The sequence below is a fragment of the Argentina silus genome, assembly GCF_951799395.1.
Source record: "Argentina silus genome assembly, chromosome: 15".
NCBI lineage: Eukaryota > Metazoa > Chordata > Actinopteri > Argentiniformes > Argentinidae > Argentina > Argentina silus.
Window position 1 is genome coordinate 10,042,068 of NC_139669.1, and position 20,675 is coordinate 10,062,742.

General features: G+C 43.9%; 3 protein-coding genes across 3 annotated transcripts; 1 reads left to right on the forward strand and 2 right to left on the reverse strand.

Annotated features, from left to right (window-relative positions):
• Nucleotides 1–1,503: 1,503 nt before the first annotated feature.
• Nucleotides 1,504–3,301, forward strand: LOC310815987 (protein RD3; the record flags this gene model as incomplete). Its single annotated transcript, XM_083685965.1, has 2 exons — nt 1,504–1,811; nt 2,944–3,301. The coding sequence occupies 2 exons, from the start codon at nt 1,504–1,506 to the stop codon at nt 3,299–3,301; spliced, it is 666 nt and encodes a 221-aa protein (XP_083542091.1).
• A 337-nt stretch (nt 3,302–3,638) lies between these two features.
• On the reverse strand, nt 3,639–9,588 carry stx5a (syntaxin 5A). The gene is made up of 11 exons (XM_083685957.1): nt 9,530–9,588; nt 8,681–8,943; nt 8,456–8,526; nt 8,133–8,188; nt 7,963–8,033; nt 7,490–7,606; nt 7,046–7,102; nt 6,753–6,834; nt 6,519–6,622; nt 6,313–6,434; nt 3,639–5,409 (listed from the first exon to the last, which is right to left on the reverse strand). The coding sequence occupies exons 2-11, from the start codon at nt 8,741–8,743 to the stop codon at nt 5,250–5,252; spliced, it is 903 nt and encodes a 300-aa protein (XP_083542083.1). The 5' UTR covers nt 8,744–8,943; nt 9,530–9,588; the 3' UTR covers nt 3,639–5,249.
• Nucleotides 9,589–11,852: 2,264 nt separating this feature from the next.
• vegfba (vascular endothelial growth factor Ba) lies at nt 11,853–19,803 on the reverse strand. Its single transcript, XM_083685964.1, has 8 exons — nt 19,649–19,803; nt 18,139–18,181; nt 17,685–17,881; nt 17,470–17,543; nt 17,196–17,229; nt 16,224–16,303; nt 15,279–15,446; nt 11,853–15,102 (listed from the first exon to the last, which is right to left on the reverse strand). The coding sequence occupies exons 1-8, from the start codon at nt 19,724–19,726 to the stop codon at nt 15,078–15,080; spliced, it is 699 nt and encodes a 232-aa protein (XP_083542090.1). The 5' UTR covers nt 19,727–19,803; the 3' UTR covers nt 11,853–15,077.
• Nucleotides 19,804–20,675: the final 872 nt, after the last annotated feature.

Consider the following 20,675-nt stretch of genomic DNA (forward strand, 5'->3'; position numbering starts at 1 on the left):
CATATTATGGTATCGATACTGTATGGGAAAGAGTAGAGAGCTGACGACCATGAGTAGCTGGATATGTATTTATAAATATAATAGTATTTCAGAGTGAGCCTGTCCTATTTGATACTGAAAGAAACTCTCTCAACAGTCTCACTCTTTCATGATGCAGTAGGCATTGGGATGCCAATCAGGGCAATAAACAGAGCATGAGAATGACTATTAGGGACAGCAATAGCAACATCGAGAGCTATAATTAGATCATAATCATCATCATCACAACTGCTCAGGCATTGACTTTGGGGCAGTTCCAGGTATGGTCTGGATTTGTGGATAATCTGAGATTAGGTGTGTAAAGCCGCCTCAGTGCTGAGTGGTGCGGAAACCCAGCTATGTTGCCGGAGAGAGATCTAATGGGACACGGTAAATGGACGTCTAAGGGGGGGGGGGGGGGGGGTCACTTGTCAGATGGGCCACAAAATGGATGATGGGGTTATGTAATCTCAACGTATCAATTGATCATGACAGTCTGGGCCTTACTATAATCTTGTACTTATGATTGTGCATCTTGCATAATTGATTAACTACTTTACCAACTAGTTTGTATCTCAAATTATTTCACTCCATTATCTGAGCCCCCATTCTATAGGCATCCCAGGCCTATAATTGTAACCATAATTTTGTTTTTGCTGCATTGTTTAAACCCATCATCTGTGTGTGTATTATATTCCCAGATGGTGGATTAGAAATGCTTATTTAAGAGAATTAGCCACACCCCTGCTGTGAGGTTTCTTCACTGACCAGCCACACAAGTAGACACATGGCAAACACTCCTCCAGGTGTGCTTATGAGGTCAGTAAGACCTGTCCGTCATCACTCTATATTAATACGGGATTACATTCATTATGTCGCAAACACTCACACATACATACAGTACACACTACTGTCTACCACGGACCTTCAAGGTAGCACGGTAGGCAGGTGGTTGTGTCTATGTCCTCTCAGCAATTTAGGTTTTGCAGCCTATTCTTCATACATCTTTTGTTAGTGATGGCTCTGTCTGCGTCTTGATGAGAAGAGGATTTCTATCAAACAGGACTATTCAAAAATCTTTTTTTTTCCAGAATCTTATTAGAATCTTGTGAAGGTAAGCTATACTATTATCTGTATTTCATCTTTGGTTTGGATACACATGATAGAATTCACCTCAAACATAACTTTTTGCAAGGGTAATGTCTTGCTTGAAAGATATGGTCATGTAATGATATGTATTACCTATTCATAAACAAGTGCTATTTGTACCTGCATTGATTAGTCTAGTGTGCTGATATTTGACTGACTTTGAAGTGACACACTGAACACACTGAATTATATTTGATCCCTTTAAAGGTTTACCAATTAAGCTATATTCTATCTCGAGACTGGTAACATGAATGTGTTACTGAGAGAATCAGTGTGCAGTATTCATGAAAATTAATCCCCCCCCCCCATCCTCTCTCTCTCCCCTGCCCTCCCCAGATGCTTCCCTGGTCGGCGGTGTTCTCTCTGGAGCCCAAGGTCCCTGGGCAGCGCACGGCCGAGGAGCTGGTCACCAACACGCTGATGCTGGAGCTGGGCGCCATGGTCAAGCGCACCGAGCGCATCCGCCTGGAGAGGATGACGGAGGGCCGGCGCAGGCGCTTCAGCAGCTCCTCCTCAGCAGACTACAGCTGGTTGGCGACCATGCCCACCGTGCTGCCTTACGAGCTGACCCCCCGCGACCTGCTGGAGTTACAGGACCTGTGTGCCCGGGTCCCGCCGGCACAGTGTGGCCCCATCATTGCCAGGTAAGGGTGCACATTCCAATCCCTAGATCCCTGATCACATTCACCTGAATACAGTGGGTTCAACTAGTGCCCTGCGCAGATCCCTATTGCTCGATTGGAATGTACCCTAAGAGCCGTACACAGATTAAGCATTAACCTAGACAAAACAGTACATTCAATGCTGCATTGAAAATACTATTTAGTCCAGGACTAGGCTTAATCTATGTTCCAGAAACTTCCCTTGTATGTCTTATCTCAGCGAGGTGTGCGTGTGCGTATACTGACCATAGATGTGAGACAAAGGAGATTAATGATCCCTCAATACTGTAGCTCCATATGTTGTTAAACATATCCATATGTCCAGACTCCATACACCCTTCATTGTCCAGGGAACCTGGGGCCATCTCTATCTCTCTGTACCTCTCTCCTGTCTAGACATGACAACAGCAGGGCCAGGGTTGTATAGGTATTGTTATACATGTATGCAGAATACCTATTCAGAGTACATTTTGAAGTATTCAGTATTTTGGTACAATACAGAATAACAGAACAACAATCGATCTCACAACTGCACAGTAGCTGCTAAGCTGAGTGAAAAAAAGTGATACAGTTGTGCAGTCTCCCTCGCTGATGGCTGAAGGTGGAGGAAAGTCAAACTTGCTGTCATGCGGAGAGCTCTGTCAAGACAGAGCAGGTAAAACTATGTCTGTCGCATGTTAACTTTATTTACCAGCTACAAAAAAAGAAGAAGACTCTAGTCAGTGCTAGTTAGTCCTTAAGTATTCACTCCTGTCCTGACTCAGCCATGAAATCAGTTATTTTGTATGCTAAATATAATATTCTGCACAAGTTCACCTCTATTCACCAGCGATATGATTTGCAGGCCCTTGAAGATTTTTCCAATCAAAATATGTTGAGAAATATTTCTTCAATGTTTCCATGCTTCTTTGAACAATTATTTTCTGTGTTTTCTTGAAAGCTCCTGTGTACAAATGAAAAAGTATTCCAAAAAGTACTCAGAATTCTGAATACTGAATACATTTTGAGCCATGTATTCAGTATTCAGTACCTGAATACATTTTCCAAGTATTTTATACAACCCTGATCAGGGCACATTCATATTTGACCTTTGACCTTTTTTTTAAACCCCCAGTTTCAGGAAGAAGGTGACAGAGATTGAGCCAGAGGTGCACGCGGTGGCAAAGCTGTTCCGCACGGTGCTGCGCGACTACGTGGAGGGCAAGGAGGACGAGATGGAGCCACAGGCCGGCCACTACGACAAACAGCGCAGCAAGAGCCTCTCATTCGTCTCTTTCCGCTCCAAGTTCCGCATGACTCCGTTCAGGGGCAGTGCATTGGGGGGGTCACGGGGCAACCTGCAGGAGGAGGTGGAGTGGTACAATGATGAGGAGACAGAAGAGGGGGCGACTGTCAACGCTAAGGCCGCCAGGAGGGGGAGGAGCTTAAGCATGCCTGATATCATCCCCACAGAGCAAAGTTCACAGAGCTGAGAAGGAGAGAAGGAAGAAGGGAGGTAAAGAGAGAGAGGGAAGAAAATAATGTGCAGGTAGGAGAGGAGAAGAAAGAGAAAGGGGAGGGTGATGGGTATGGAGGGCACAGGCAAGGAGAGGGGGAGAAAAGAGACTGGTAGGAGGGAGAGTAAAAAGGTACAACATGAACTACTACAGGCTTTTCCAGTAGATGGAGGGAGGTCACTTCAAGCCTGTATTTTCTGCATATTACCATTCCAACCTCATATATATCACAGTCTGGCTTGTAGGCAGAAGTAGAATCATAGCCTGCAAAAGACAACCATCATCTTTCTAATGTTTCTTTTTTATTTGTGACTGTTCTGAATGTGGAAAAAAGACTACAAGAGTACATGTAAAAGTGAACTTATTTTGGAATGTGTTAATAAACATTATTATTTTCAACATGATGTCCAAGACTGTAATATTTTCTAGTGACACTTTTTTAGTGGAACCATTAAAAATGATTCCTGTGTGCGTAGACCCAAAACTCTGGTGCGCAACATAGCATAGCTTTAATTTCAGCCCTTTGGTTAGCTGGGCTTCTCTATAACAGTGTAGGTAATTAAATCAGTGGATCATAGAAAATTAGAGTCCTTTTCACAACTTCCCCATTGTTCTTTTAATATGCACTTTTTTTTTTTTTTTTAACACATCACTATTTGCACTTTTTACACTGAAGTCAAGGCATTTGGCTAAAAAAGAGAGGGAAAAATAGGAGTGTTTTCTTAAAAAGTTCTGGTCATTAAATAATAGCCTGTACATAATAACTGTCTGTCCTCAGAAAGAAAGAGAGATGAAGAGAAAAGGACAGAGAGCATCTAAGCAGTCAGGTCCAAGCTGACAGTTGCGGAGAAGATGCAGAATTTTGGTAGTGAAAGTCACGTCACTAGAGTGTGCTTTCTTACCTGCATTGCCCCATCATAGAAATTATATGACGCCCTATATAACAGGTTCTTGCGACAGGTTATGACTTACGAGTGACTTTGCAAAGTCATGACAGCACCGAGACCTGCAGCCTAACTGCAGCTGACACGTGACATGTAAACTGGCCAACCATAGTCATTGCATGTGACAAAATTGCAATGTTATGATACCAGTCATAAACTATCACAAAAGGTCCTGATTGGACTGTCCTCATTGTATTTCTCATTGGGTTATGCAGAGAAAGTCCCCTTCAGTTAACCACCTTTACCCCATAGCCTGTACCTTCGTAAAGCAACTACTTGGACCACAGAATGTGTCTTGTCACATTTCTTTAAGGGTACCCATTTGGCAAATGAAACTTGAAAGCAAAAAAAAGAAAACAAAAAGAGACAAAAAGAAATACTAAAAAGAAGTTCTCACTCATGCGTTGTATGAATGCTAGTTTATGACAAGTGACACAGACACTCCTTCATAAAAAGAGAGGGGGAAAACAAAGACTTTCACAATGAGAACAACTCCTGCCTGATGTGCGTGCCCTCACTTCAACAGGAAGTTGAATAAGTCCATCCTGTTTCGATCAATCATCAAAAACATGAGGGGAAAAATAAACCAAAAACCAAAACTAGTTTGCAGAATCAAACCATTAAATAATAGCCATTTTTGATTAAATGTTTATGAATCAATTAGTCTAAAGTAACATACAGAACGTGAATTCTGCTCAAAGTGTGTTTTTTATTAGGGTCATTCCATCTATCTCTACAGGTAGAGAATAGGTCGATTAGAGTGAGGCTGTTACATCACTCTCAGGCTTTAGGTGGCAGACTACTATAATTTCTTAGTCTTCTGGATGTAAAGCTCCAAACCATCCACAAACATTCCACCAGGTCCCATTGTCCTACACTGCGGTTGCAGTCACAACCCCTCCTTTGTTTCAGTCCAGGTTTTATCCCTTTTCTACCTCCCTCCTCTTCCTCCTCCTCCTCCTGTGTGGTTTCTCCCCACTTCAGGCGAGAAAGACCACAAAGACGATGAAGAAGACGATGAGGACAAGGAAGATCTTGATCATGAGCCAGCGGTTGGAAGAGACAGACTGGAAGTACTTGAGGATCTCTGAGTGAGCTGCCTCCACGTTGAGCTGGGTGTCCTCCACGTTAGCATCGATCCTGAGGAGGGGGAAATATACACAGCTTTGGACCAGGTGCAGTGTTCAAAGATCTCATATCCACACCACAAATACCTAATTTCCCCACACCTCCTTTAACCCTCTCTACCAGTTGGGGGACCCCCCAACTTATTTATCTTAGGGCCCTTAAATAGGTGGAGCCAGCTCTGCTTTCTACTCCCTTTCGTTCCTTCGGCTAAATTCTTTCCTTGGCTCTTCCCTTTAAAGGGTTGGTTCAGGATTTTTAAACTTATAGTCAGATGGTTCCTTAGTAGTGGCTATTTAAACAACTCTGAACCCTGGATTAAAGTTTATCCTGGCCCATAGACTACTTTGAATGTAAGGAACCATCTGACTATATGTTGAAAAATCCTACACCAACCCTTTAACTCTCAACTAGTGTTATCTCTCACCTAGCCTAGCTAAAGCGTGACTTGAAGTCTATAGTACTCCGTACCTGACTACATAGTATAGGGAGGCATGTTGATGTTGTCGGCATGGTGAGTCGATAACTAAGGGGCTGTGCCCTAGGCTGGTTGGTGTAACCCCTGTATCTTTTTTAATTGAACAAACCATGTTTGTTTTAAGAACCACTCCTGGAACTTTGTGCTCCAATGAAAGGATAAGGGAACGAAAAGCCTGCACCAAATGCAAATACAAAGTATGTTAGAACCAATCAATGGACTCGCTCGGAGGCAGGCTTGAATATAGACCGCTAACATGAGAGTTAATTAGAGTGAGGAAAGGTGGGTTCCTAGACCACTGTGTGCAGCACTCGCTGTGCCACATTGGTCTAGCTTCAGCAAGGCTCTCTCTCCCCCTCTCCCCACTCTTTCATGCTCTCTTTCCTCGATTTTCCATCCTCCCTCCCTCAATCTAGAGTCTCTCTTATCCCCTCTCTCACCTCTGTACGGTCTCTTCCTGCTCCTTCACCATGTGTGCCAGCTGCTGGAAGATGGAGCCCAGCTCCACGATGGTGCTCTCAATGTTCTGCATGGTGTCTGCACGGCTCTGGATGTACGAGTCCTAAACCACAGAGACACATGGCATTGTAATAAAACAATAATGTGTGCGCAGATGCACGCACACACACACACAGTGTTAACCTACCTGCTCATCAATGAGCTGGAGCTGAAGCGGGTTGGCTTGCGAATCCATGTCGATGGCGACCTCCCCTATACTCCGCGACTCATCCTGCATCAACACTGAACTCTCTGAGAGAGGAGAGAACAAAGATCGTCAAAAAGACAGAAAAGAGACGCATGCTCTTCAGAAAATTCATAGCGATATTTATGAAGAAACTATATAGTGGCCTAAGTTTGGGGGAAAGGTGTGTTTTCTTACTGAAGTTGTTGGCGAGGAGAGGTGAGGAGGCGACAGGGGGCTGAGAGAACTGCTCTCTCCTGCTACGCTGCTGTTTCAGGTTCTACAGAGAGAGAGAGAGAGAGAAACAAAGAGAGAGAAGTATAATTTAGAAAAGACTAATTAAGGGCACTAAGTGACAGAATACTTGAGCGTAAACATGACAAGTTTTAAATCTTTCAGAGTAATCACAAATCGTTTGAGGCAGGTTACAAAATACATTCCTGGACGTATTGTAGCAATACATAACATGCTGGAAAATGCTGTCCACTTACCTCTGTTCTTACTTCTAGAACTGACTTGAAGTCATTGGACATTGACGCAAGTTTGGACTGTAACAGATAAATACACAAGGTTATTGATTCCACTGAGTCATGGTTTGAAGCTTTAACTTGCTTAGTGCCAAGGGTGAATAAAGTCACCCAAATTGTCAACATTCTAGAGTGCCACGGGTGACTTTATTCATTTTTGTATCCAAACGAGGTGGTGAGTGTTCTGGAATTCTGAGTTAAATGATTTCATATCATATGGCTAAACTATCTTTACAGTCTCTTCTTCTATGACTTAGCCAACAGTTCATCTCATAACATGTGGTGAAGACAGGGTGAGAAAGCATTAAAATCAGCAGAATGACAATACAAACATGCTACAAATTCAAAACAACAAGGATGACACATCCCAACTCCAGTCAGTGGCTTCAATAATGGAGGCATTCCAACCTGCAGGGAGACCACAATAGTGGTGGAATGAGTCTGGGTGTGTCGGCCTCCCGGTGCTCCGCGGGAGCGCACTAGATCCTGCAGCTGGGCTATCTGCTTATTCAGGCTGTTAATGTCCTGAGAGAGGGAACACAGATGAAAGAGAAGAAAGACATGAGGCAGGGTGTAGGCTAAAAAGACAGACAGACACACAGAGACAGTTATAAACTGCTGGGTTTGTTTCCTAGCCGAGGGATTCTACTTGACTGGTCACATATGGGGCCGGTTTCTCAGACACAGATTAATCTAGTCTTGGACTACATAACATTTTTAATCGAAGACCTCCATTGAAGATGCATTTTAGTCGAGGTCTAGGCTCAATCTGCTTCCAGGAAACCGACCTGGAGGTAGACAGCTTTTCTGTATCTGTCATATTAGAGTGCGAGTGTAACATTTATTCTATATTAGTGTATACAATACCAATGATAGCTCACCTGCTTAATGATGTAGGTTAACTCCTCAATTTCCACTGCCTTGTCATCAAATAGAGATTTTCTTTTAGCCACTGAAATATGAAAACAACCATGTATCAATCACTTTGACAAACATTCATCTGGATATCTGAGCTTTTCCATGGATGTTGAAATGACAAACACTGACTTACATATTGTGAGCTTCTCCATTTTCGCAAATGTGTTACTTAAGTCTTTCCCAATTCTCCTGGAAGAGTATAAATATAAGAGGATTTGAATAACAGTGACAGAGGATTACAATGAAAAAACCTAATGGTAAGAATTACCTATGGTAGTACAATGATAAGACAGCAGGAAGCAAACCACATTCCAAGGTGGTTGCAGAAAAACATCTTGGCAACGCTAACAGCAATACAATGATAACATATAATTCAATTGTGCCCCAGAAAGAGTGGGTTGATAAAAAAGTAGGCGGGTGCATTCTTTTGCTGAGATGGCTGACACTGAGACTCACTTGGCCATAAGGGTGAAGTCACTGCGCTGTTTGAGAGCACTGAGGGCTGGCTTACTGGGCTGGACACCATTCTGGGAGAGACAGAGAGAGAGAGGGAGAGGGAGAGGGGAATTATAATCTACAGGATACATCATGAAGGAGACTGAGAATAAACGTATATTGGTACAGGTGATGCTCTTTGTCCCTTCATCAGTGGACCATCCCAAGATCACATCTCTCACATACCTGTCTGCCCTGGAGGGATTTGCAGGCGGACTGGAACTCGTTGGTGCGATCCCGGCACGTCATCCTGCCGCCGGTGTGTCACAGCAGCCTCACCGACACAAAGCACGACAAGGGCGAATCGGAGAAATCACGGATCGTGGGCTTATTTGAGACAGGTCCGTTATCCTCGGCAATGGTCACTACACCTGTTGAGGACTGCTCCCAAACCCCAGGTGGCTACCTAGTGTCCATTGATGCTCCCGTTCATTATCTGTCATGTGAACCTGAAAGTGTCGGAAACAGAATAAAATTGATTCAGCACCATTTCGATTAGACTGGCTACCACTGTTGTACCAACAACTATGCGGGACTACGTTGGTTAATTAGCCAGCTCTCCTTATAACTACGTAAAACCGAATAGCTTAGCTAGATAGCTGTAGCGGTGCCCACACACACACACACACACACACACACACACACACACACACACACACACACACACACACACACACACACACACACACAATAACAGCCCCAACGAAGGCTCTAGTGGCATACGGTTTCACTGACAACAGTGACAGTTTGATAAGAGATATATGGCTATTGTCGCACGTTTTCATAAAGCCACAGAGCTCATTAGCTAGCTAGCTAAACTAGCATGCTAGTTAAAGGGCCGCCCCCGCGAGAAGCCTCCAGATTCTCAGCTGATTTCGAGCTAACTAGCCATAGCATAGCTACCTAACACAGATCATACGTGGCTAGTCTTTTTGTTTGAATAAATTAAAATAACTCAATCATTCTAGGACTACTATCTGAAATCAAACGTAGTCATCTATGTTTACATGGTTAGTATAATCAGTTTAATCTTACTGGAAGCAATACTCCTTCTTCGCGGACCTTCCGATGTTTTTAGCAAGCCGACGGTGGAGTGAAAGTTGGAATCCGGGTCATTTCCGGAACTTGACGTCATTGCCACGTCCACCACTGCTGCTTGTCAGTATCAAAAACACACCACCAGATGTCGCTATATGCAATGTTTCGAATGTCATGCATTAATGTTAACTGGATTGAAATTTGTAAATGAAAAAATTAAACGAAGGTTATATTTGAATCATTGTAATGTAACAATTGGAACAGGGAAAGATGTGTGCTGCCAAGTAAGGAAAATAGAAATTACAGCCAAGTTTGTGAGGGAAGGACGAGGAAAGGTAAGACAAACAGAGGTAGAACAAGACAGAGGCGACCAGAAACACACAGATGAATACAGGTAGAGAGATAACATCCAGGACTTGCTCTGATCTCATGTTATATCTACTGGTACCCACATCCTTAACTTAACAAGAGCTAGCATGTTCAGACCACAACTATGCCCTTGCCTCTCTTCTCCCCCTCACCTTTCTTCTCCCCTCACTATCTCCTCTATCCTTTCTCTCTTTTCCCCTCTATCTGTCTGCCTAAACTCGACCCCCCTCAACTCTCTCTCTATGGTAAAAGCCTTGAAGTCCTGAATATGCAGATACATCAACAATAACTGCATTTCAGGGAAGCTTTCATTATTTAAGTACAATATCTCACATTGACCCCATCAATATTTGATAAGCTCCTGTGTCCTTCATTTGATTAACAATGATGAGTCAAAGCAGCATTGGGACGCATGTTTCCGTAACAGATAACAGTGCTTGTTTTTTCATTTGTTCCCTAAAATCCCACAGGACTTTAAACAGAGAGATACTGGCCATAGTCAACACACAGAGCATAGGCTATACGAACATTGTACAATGACTTGCACTCTCTCTCTCACACAGATACCATCTGACAACACGCGAGCGCGCGCGCACGCACACACACACACACACACACACACACACACACACACAGTCCAGATACTGTCCTGCTTCAACACAGCTGCTGCTACAAAGTACAAAGGCAGAGGAAAACATGCCTGGGGTTTTTATCATTAGAAAAACACAACTTTACACACAGAGAAAGGTGGAACAATACAGGAAACCATATTCACAGATGGAAGTGAAAAGGATGACAGTGTGTGTGTGTGTGTGTGTGTGTGTGTGTGTGTGTGTGTGTGTGTGTGTGTGTGTGTGTGTGTGTGTGTGTGTGTGAGAGAGAGAGGGGGGGGGGGGTATGAGCAGTTTTAGGGACACACAACACATGATACATGTGTTTCTGCAGGGGCATCATCATGGCAGACAGAGTTCTACAGCTCCAACATGATTCTTCACTCACACCATAGAGCTCTAAAACCTTTCAGAGAGACAAGGGTTTAAAACATTTTTTTTTTAGAGAAATCGGATAAAAATGCATCCCTGTCTCCTGATGGATGAGTCACTCTCTCCCTCTCCATCTCTCCCTCCCTCCATCTCCCTAATCTTGTGCAGGGTGCTATATTTAGTGCTGGCAGGCTGCCCTTACTGACAGGTAGGCCAGCATCAGCCTTGCGCTCCCTCTCTCTGGAGCTGTCTCTCTCAGGGTGGGGAGGGTCCAAAACACCAGCTGCATCACTCACAGACTCGGAAATTGCATCGCAGATGCAGTCGATATTGTCTGCTATGGAAATTTAAAGTCAGGACCTTTTCATTTAGTATATTGCCATAAAATCGTTTCGTAGGCGTGTATTATATTATCATAACTTAGCTAATAAATGTTTAATGATGTGTGAAATTGCTACAAAGCATTACAGACACAGACACGCAAACATAGGCAGTGACGCAAATAGTGTACTCTCTCTCTGTCTCACTTAAACACACACATGCGCGCACACACACACACACACACACACACACGTACACACACGCGCACACACACGCACACACACGCACACACACACACACACACACACACACACGCACAGGAGCACAGTCAGTACTTCCACAAGCCCCTGACTCAGCACTATTCAGGTGAGGAGGACACAGACAATATTATTTCTCATATCATCTCATCACTCACACTCTCTCTGTCCCTGACTCCCAGGGTGCAAATCTAATCATCAGTCTGTTTATCTTTCATTACTGTTCCAAGAGATGAAAAAGAGAGGGATGGAGAGGAGGGAGGGAGGGAGTGAGAGTTGAAATGGGAAATAAAATCAAAGAGATTAAAGGAGGGCAATTGATACAAAGTCAGACAGGGTAGAATCTGAGGTCACCAATTACAACCAAACATTTTACGAAAAATAAGAGGTTTCCTTTAATAATAACATCTGGAACATTGTATTATGGTTGTTTTGAACGTTTCCTGGTAGTATTAACATCTTTGACAGTACAGTATGTGTATGTTTACATAGACATTGAATTGATTATTCACCATAATATACTGCAACACAAAACTGCAATGTACAGTCGCACACATACATCAAATAGGGCACAGATGGTGTAGCAGCAATAACAGTATCAGTATTACACACGTTACAGAGCATTTGTAGAGTCTGTCGGGGAGTATAGTTGGAATAAAGTACAAGACATTCTAAAGTATGCTCAACATCATACACAAGATCATGGTTGGTTATAAGACATTATAAGACATTATGTACTTGTTAGTCAGGCTCTACCTGCTATAGCTGAGTACTAAGACACTGGGGGCTACAGTAGAACAGGGCTACCTGTACAGTATATAGGGTGCGTGCAGACGCAAGTAGCAACCAGCACATAGATATTGAATATGGCATGTATAGTAGACTACTGCATGGATGGAGCTAATATGCTAGTTCCTTCTCCTTTCTCTGTTTATAGTGATGTGAGTCGTTCTGCAACTGGCAAGTTTCCTGTGGACCAATATGCAGCTTGACAATGATGCTCTGCCACCATTCATGGGAGAGGAGCTTTTAAAAGCCCCATGTAAGGGAGGAGGAATACACTCAGTAGTGCTACACAGTGTCTGGTCCGCACTCACATGACAAATTCAGTTGAATTCAATCACCCTTTTCATCTCAACACAGATGGAAAATTCCACAGTATTATCTTCAGGGAGACCCTTGATATGATTTTATCTGATGTCAAATAGGGGTAAAGAATCTGCTACAACTGAGCTGAAAGTCTCTCAAGAGTCTCTAAATCTGAGCTCATTCTTATTGCTAAAAGTGAAAGGCTGCTTATAAGACCTGGGAATAGAAAGAAAAAAAAACGTAACTGAGAACACAGAGAAAAGTTGTAGGGTTGGGACTGTGATGCAGAGTAGGAGGTTTCCATATGTAGAAACAAGAGGTAGTGACTGGAGCCTGGATTGATACTTAAAATAACAACCAATGAGAATGGAACAATGTTCAGAGAATACTGTCACTTTCAGCTGAACGGTCTCCATTTGATTCTTACTAATCATTATTGCAGCAGCCTTTAGGCTACCCACGTCTGTGTGCATCATCCCTCACAGAGCAACCCACTCCCTGATTCAGCTTGATGGCGACCCAAAGCAAACAGACCCGTAGCTTTAGCTTACCATGCTAATGGACAAGCTGTTCAAACACTGATCAGTTCTGACACAGTCATGGACCAAATCACAGGTTTCACAAGTGACGCACTAACCGGGTTAAGTGACGTGATTCTGTCAGAAAATAAATAAATAATGTTCCAGATCCAACAAAGTTCCACTCAACAACAGAAACAGCATTCTGTTCATGAATGTTTTCGTTTTACTGCACTGGGAACAACTCTTGGCTTAGATTCTGTGTCTATAACATTTCTGGGGTGATTATTTGTGTTACACATTATGATGTATATTGTTTTCTATTTTGTGGCCAATAAGAGATGTCTCTGTTAAATTCAACACAGTTGGGCATATGTTTAGACGCCTAATGTGTACATTGTCGCCCACCCAGAGCGATTCTTTATGTAGACGGATTAAGGACAAACAAAACCAAAACAAAGAAACATTCCACAATATAGAACATCTTATAAATTAACTGGACAAAATTATAACAAAGTATAACAAAAACATAGCATACAAATACAATAGAATGAAGTAGAAAAAACATAATGAATATACACATCTGACACTTATTTCCAATCTTTATGTTGCATGGACAAGAAAAGCTTATAGTTACCTGCATTAATTTCTGTGTGTGTGTGTGTGTGTGTACGTGTGTGTGTATGTGTGTGTGTGTGTGTGTGGGTGTGAGAGAGAGAGAGAGTGTGTATGGACCCGTTGACGGCAGCCAGCCAGGCCTCATTATTGTCATTCCCGTCACTGCCCTGCCGGAGGGAACAGCTCTTTCACTGGGGAGCGCAGAGATGGAGACAAAACACCAAACTCAAACAAAACGACAGAGAAGCAGTCAGTGATCCAGCCTGTGGCCATACGCTGTGAATGAGAAGAAATAACGGTGGTGGGGGTAACCCATCTGTGCCATTCACAGTGAGGACCACACAGATACACTCCCTACAGCCATTCAACTCATTTATAGCTATAGGTCCACAGGGGAGCGAGCTGACCCCCTTTATGCTAACTCCACATGCCTGATGTGTGTGTGTGTGTGTGCGTGTGTATGCGTGTGTGCGTGTGTATGTGTGTGTGTGTGTATGTGTGTGTGTGTGTCTATTCACCATGGGAGACATTGTTATACTCTTTCACAAAACCAGTCTACTCTTCGTCCATGCTGCACTTTGCTTGACCCTGGAATTGTTCTCCTTATGGAATTTCCCTGTACAAAAAAAAGTAAATACACGTTCCCAAAAGAGTATCAATATCAGGATCCCCCATCATCATCATCATCATCACCATCACTGTTGCCATCGTCCTCTTTTTGCAAAACAGTCCAACTGCAATGTGCTGGCAACACAACCCACATGTTAAATCTGATCTGTGATCAGGCTTTAAGAACTCCACGAGGCCCAAAGTCACATCCACAGCGGAAGTGTGAATCTTGAGTTCTGAGTACAATAGTCCACTCTCTTGTTTTTCTTTCTCTGTATAGTCCTGAGTCACAGTCAACTATCCGCTGCCTCAAGTCGCCACCTCATACTCAAGACATCTAACTCTACACTGTGTGTACATTTGGTCCAACCGTGGACCCTGGTGAAGGAGTGAGCAGTACATACAGCAGTAGATGAAGGCTACATGTGGACTGGATGGGAGCAGCTAAATGCTTTAGAAGCTGTTTGCTGATGAGACTTACTGCATATACACAAACACGGATATACTATAGAGACAGTTTGTGCATATGTATGAACATATAGATATATTGACGTTGTAATACTGCATGTGATGTTTCTTGAGGGTAAGGGACACAGAGGGGGGTATTGAGGGGTGCCTTGGGGGTATGCCCATCACCCGCTTTTAGAAGAAGTGTATCCAGGATTGTGCCCTCCTTGGCATCAATGCTGGGCATGGCTGAGAGTTGGTTTGGAACCAGCAGAGAGTCAGATAGAGAGAGAGATGAAGCGAGAGAGAGTGAGAGAGATATACTGTAGAGAGATCACCGCCTCGCCTTGGACTCACATCTACAACAAAAACACAGGAGAGGACAGGGTTAAAGTCTACTGGTTGGTTGAATATAGACCGTTGCTCAAGTTCAGTTTTGGTTGGTTATGGTTCAGCGTTGAAGAATGTGGTTGCAGTTGATATTTGTGGTTCAGTATTTGTGGTTGCACTGGTGTAGTTTTTTATGGTCACTGACCTGCAGAGGTCCTGGTTGAGTCTCCTCCCTTTCTGACTGCAGCTCTCTGCAGTCACTGTACATTGACACTGGCATGACCGCAAGTCGGCCGTCCACTTTCTTCCCGGACAAGGTGGACACAGAGAGGGTGCCAGGGTGGGGGAGGGGGTAGTTGGGGGAGACGGGGGTCTGGGAGGGGAGGGGGGGGTGAAGAGGATATCATCTTGGTGAAGCACTCCATTTATACAAGTAATTCATACAGCACCTTCAAATAGGTATGAGGCTTGGATGAAACAACTCTCCCATAGGTCTGTGATAGAGTCATCACTGTGCCCATGACAATACCCATGACTGTGCCCATTCTCGTCTGAGAGAGAGAGGCTCTTTCATGTGCCCATGGCTGGGAGTTTCGACTGCCTGAGACGGCCTGTGTCAGTGAGTCAATGGCTGAGTTAACTCAGTGTCTCTAGGGAAGCTAATGGACTTAATGAAGTGACTTAATGAAGCAGAGAGGCCATCTTTGTTTCTGCCAAAGTGGCCATGACTGGGAGGAGAGGAGCTGGTTTATGGGACCAAATTAGCCAGATTTCACACCTGCCATGGCTTCAATAGGCCCTGGGCTGAATGATGGATGGGCTTGAGGGACACTGCATCCAACCAGGGCGAACTCTGACCCCTATGGGTGGAAATGACTGACAGCAGCACCATGAAGAGGTGGATAACAGAGGGAAAGGGCTGAATTCTCTCTTTCAGTTTTGTGGGGTTCTTGATGGGAACCATACGTACATACTGGTACACACATACTGTACACACAGATATAGACACACACAAACACACACACATACACGCATGCCACACGCCACACGCCACACACACACACATTTAGATGATAGTTAAATACAAAGAGTGAAAAGAAGCGACAACTCCTCTTTAGGTGTTAAGGGACAGGGGTTCAGTTGTACTTACACAGTTTTGATAGTCCCAGTTTTCTTCCGTTTGGAATTCCCTCTCTCCCTTTTCCTGTTTTTCCTCGTTGGCTTTGGTTCCTGCCTGTGTAAATCAGATATTAGTCCAGTCAGATAACAAGAAAATAACACACCAAGATCATAAAATACTTAATAATATGTTTAGATTTCATAATCTGCTTAATTCCTGTTATTCCGTTTTTTGGATATCCTAATTATACAAAACTGTAGTGGAGTCTCTTTTCTTGCTCTCGCTCCACCTCTTTATCACTCTTTCCATTTATTATTTTTTTCACTCTATGTATAATTTCTCTGTCTCTCTCTCTCTTTCCCTCTCTGTCCCCCTCTGTCCCCCTCTCTTTCTGGGCTGTAGGCCATGACCTCTGTCCAGTTCTGTTGGGCTAAGGCCAGCCAGTGACTCTGTCAGTGGGTCAGAGGTGCAGGGGGGCTTCAAAACATGTGACACAGGAACAGTATCCCTCTGTGGAGGGGAAACGCTATCCCTACGCTTTCTTTTCTGCTGCACACAGAGTTTTCCTAAAGTCCAAACATCACCTAAATGTTTACAGGAACATGATTACACACTGTCATAACATGACAATTGAGAAGTAATATTGTTTTCCTCCAACGTGTGTTTACTGAGAAATAATATTGTCTTATACTGTAGACACACACACGAATCTGTTTAGGTAATCTCTCTCAGAGCACCTGGCATGAGTGATAATGCATCTCTATGGAGACAGCGGCATGTGAACTTTCCCATGGGATATTAGATTAGAGTGTTGCACAGATGCCAACTTGCTTAGGGGTACAGACATAGAAATACACAGACACACACACACACACACACACACACACACACACACACACACACACACACACACACAGGGAAACAGAAGGGCAGATGTACACACACACACACACACACACACACACACACACACACACACACACACACACACACAATGTTGTACCTGGTAGGGGCTGACTGAAGGTCCTCTTTTAACCTACAGTACAGGGAGAGAAAGCGGGCGATGTGAGCAGATACACACACTAAATGAACAGTCATGAATAGACAAAATTGTGCTGGTTTTAGGACAATGAGTAACAAATGTTAATGTGCCTCTTCCTGATCCACAAAAGAATGGCATTGTACAGGGTCTGTGTGTGTGTGTGTGTGTGTGTGTGTGTGTGTGTGTGTGTGTGTGTGTGTGTGTGTGTGTGTGTGTGTGTGCGCGCGTGCTCACCTGCACTCACACTGGCTATGCTCAGTGAAGGGCAGCTCGACGAGCTCATGCTTCATGAAGGAGGTCTTCATCAGCTGCAGAGGGCAAAGACACAAAGTAGTTTAATATGAATCCTTCTCTGTTTAACAGTATCTGTGTTTGTCTGCAAGAAAGAATGCCTTTACAGCGTGAATTTATGTGTGTGTGTGTGTGTGAGTAAACAGGAGTATATCTACCTCCATGGTCACTGTGTGTGTGAGTGAGGGCACACACTCCAGAGCCTCGTCGGAGCAGCAGCCACCACAGCGGTGCACAGACACACAGGAGGGCACGAAGAGATGGTGCGTCTCCCCCGGCAACTCCCGCCACACCTCCACCAGAGTGTCCCTGGGCTCACAACCACTCCGAGAGTACACCTCCATCCACCGCCGCACTGAGAGACAGAGATATTGAGGTATATGAAGAAAGAAAGGGTGAAGGAGAGAGAGAGACAGAGAGAGAGAGAGAGAGAGAGAGAGAGGGGAAGAGAAAAGAATAGCGACAGAGATAACAACAACATAACATATTGAGAGAGACGCATTGAAAATGCAATTGACAAGGTCACTACACACACACACACACACACACACACACACACACACACACACACACACACACACACACAATTATCAATGAGAGAGGAGCAAGTACCTTCTCTGGATTTGGGGGAGTCGGCTGGCCGCCAGTGAGCAAGCTGTAGGGGGAAGACAAAGTCACAAATCATTCATTAGGGGAGTGGATACAAATTCTGATCATTCTCATGCTCCATCCAACACCAAATACCTTAGCCAAGTGAAAAACACACAAAGAGAAACTACATACACACAGTCTCTCTCTCTCTCTCTCTCACACACACACACACACACATCGTGAGCCTAGTGTGTGGACCAAGGCCACCGCTGAGAGAATGTAGACTTTGCCCAATTGCCCAATTGCACCCAGCCCCCCCCCCCCCCCCCCCCTTACCCCTGCTCTCTCGCAGTTTCTTGTTTAGCCCACATTGATTTCTGTGTGTGAGGCCATTTTGTGAGCACATACTACAAGATGCATGTCAAAAGACACTTGTGTTTCCACTATCTGTCCCTGTAATAGGGTGTTCGGTAAGATTGTTGTACAGTATAAGACTCTGGCCGTGCCTGTGTGTGTTCCCTGTATACTCCCTTACTCCACACACACACACACACACACACACACACACACACACACACACACACACACACACACACACACACACACACACACACACACACACACACACACACACCCACACACACACACACACACACCCACACACTCATAAGTCATCTAAACAGTGCCAGTATTGGCAGAAGCCAACACAATGCCAGCTGCAGCAGAATCCTCAGTCTGCCGTATACCCTCTAAAAGCCAGTCATTCTTCAGATGCAGATAGATAAAAGCCATTGAGCTGTTGTGTCCACTGTGTGTGCTCACTGTGTGTGTGTGTGTGTGTGTGTGTGTGTGTGTGTGTGTGTGTGTGTAGAGGCCAAATGCCCACATCTAACATAATGCCCATCGACCTAAAATTGTGTATATAGTTTCTCCTCCTGCTTTATGATGTGCTATGCAGTGTCTAGACCAGCTGATTGAGATTTTAACAGGATTAACATATCACAGTGCTAGTCCTGCTCCCATGCAGGTCTAGGGCACTGCCTGTTCTTGATATAAAGACTCCAGACATAAATAAAACCTGCCACAGTGCCACATGAGGAATTGAGTCTGTGAGTCTATGCTGACTATTTTGTCTTGGCAAATCATTATCAATTTCCCATATGATACGTACATCTGCCTTATGTGACAAAGTACATGCCAGTCAGTCTGGCAGGCAGACGGTGTCATTGAGACCATAGTGTACAATGCACTACACGCGGCTGCAGGGAGCGAGTGGCGCTGTACAGTATTTCAAACCTTTGTAGTGACACACGTCAATGACCGTGGGGGTAAGCTCTAAAAGTGGAAATCTCTATAAAAGATTAACAATATGATGAATTACACATCTAAATGTACGCCTATAGTTCCATATGCACCGGTTATTTTGCTTAGTGGCCTGGTTGCTTGATAATATAAAATAAACAACTAACTATGTAGGCTAGATAAGATTAGTGACAAGCAGTTCTCATAGTCCTAACTATATTGTACGTACCTTTGCATGGGACGTGGGTATTCTGGTCAGCAAGAGGAACTGAAACATTCCTAGAATAACTTGAAGCATAATCCCCATTGTGCAGTACTCCAAAAGCCACGCAAAATCTTCGGTCAATCAATGGTGATTTTACGCCTTTCTTTATTTTCGTTTAATCAAAAGAGCAAATATTCCACCTAAAGTCCTTAGTTTCCATCGTATGGGGTGACAGCCCGAGAGTCATTCCTATAACGTTACAAATAAAACGTAAAATGGCTTTATTCATTGAATACAACATGTAATGAAGCTGGGTCCGTGGATATCCATCAAATGCGTATCACGCTCTAACAACCTCGCAACTGTAACAATCAAGTGGCCAATCTATTGCTATAAATAATAATTTTGAGATTAACGCGACGCAGATATTAAGCCAATAGTCTAATTTATTAGGATAAATCGTTCACAGTCCAATTCAGTAGGATTACGTTTCATTGAGAGTTATGTGAACTTTGAATAATGGTCCTTAATATTCCAATGCTGGAGGTGAGAGCAATTAGCCGGTTATTAGCCCATTGGTCGGAATCCCACGAAACCGTCCGTGGGTACCGCGGTACGCGTCAGGGTGGCGTGACTACAGTTCCATGTATAGTCCTGAGTGAATATTTGGCGATCCTTGTCTTCTGAAATGTTTCAATGGGGCATATTATCTCTCATTTAAGATCCAACACACGTCCTGAATATAGGCTACCCAGTGTCGCACATTTTATGTCACTGTCTTGTTGGCCAATGTATCCACTGCATTTGGCGTCCCACTGAAATACATGACGTTTTGTCCAATACGCATCGATTAATCCTTAGCCTAGAGCAATATATCCTGTTTTGAGAATAAAACACTGAAGTTCATGGCGCACCAGTAGTCAGTAGACAATTAGGGCCTGGAGATGGTGTCTTCGTTTGTTATGATCGGTTTTGTCATATCCTTTACCCTTCAAATCACAATTATGAGGCGCACTCGCCGCAACTCTGGATACCGCGTAACCGTTGCACT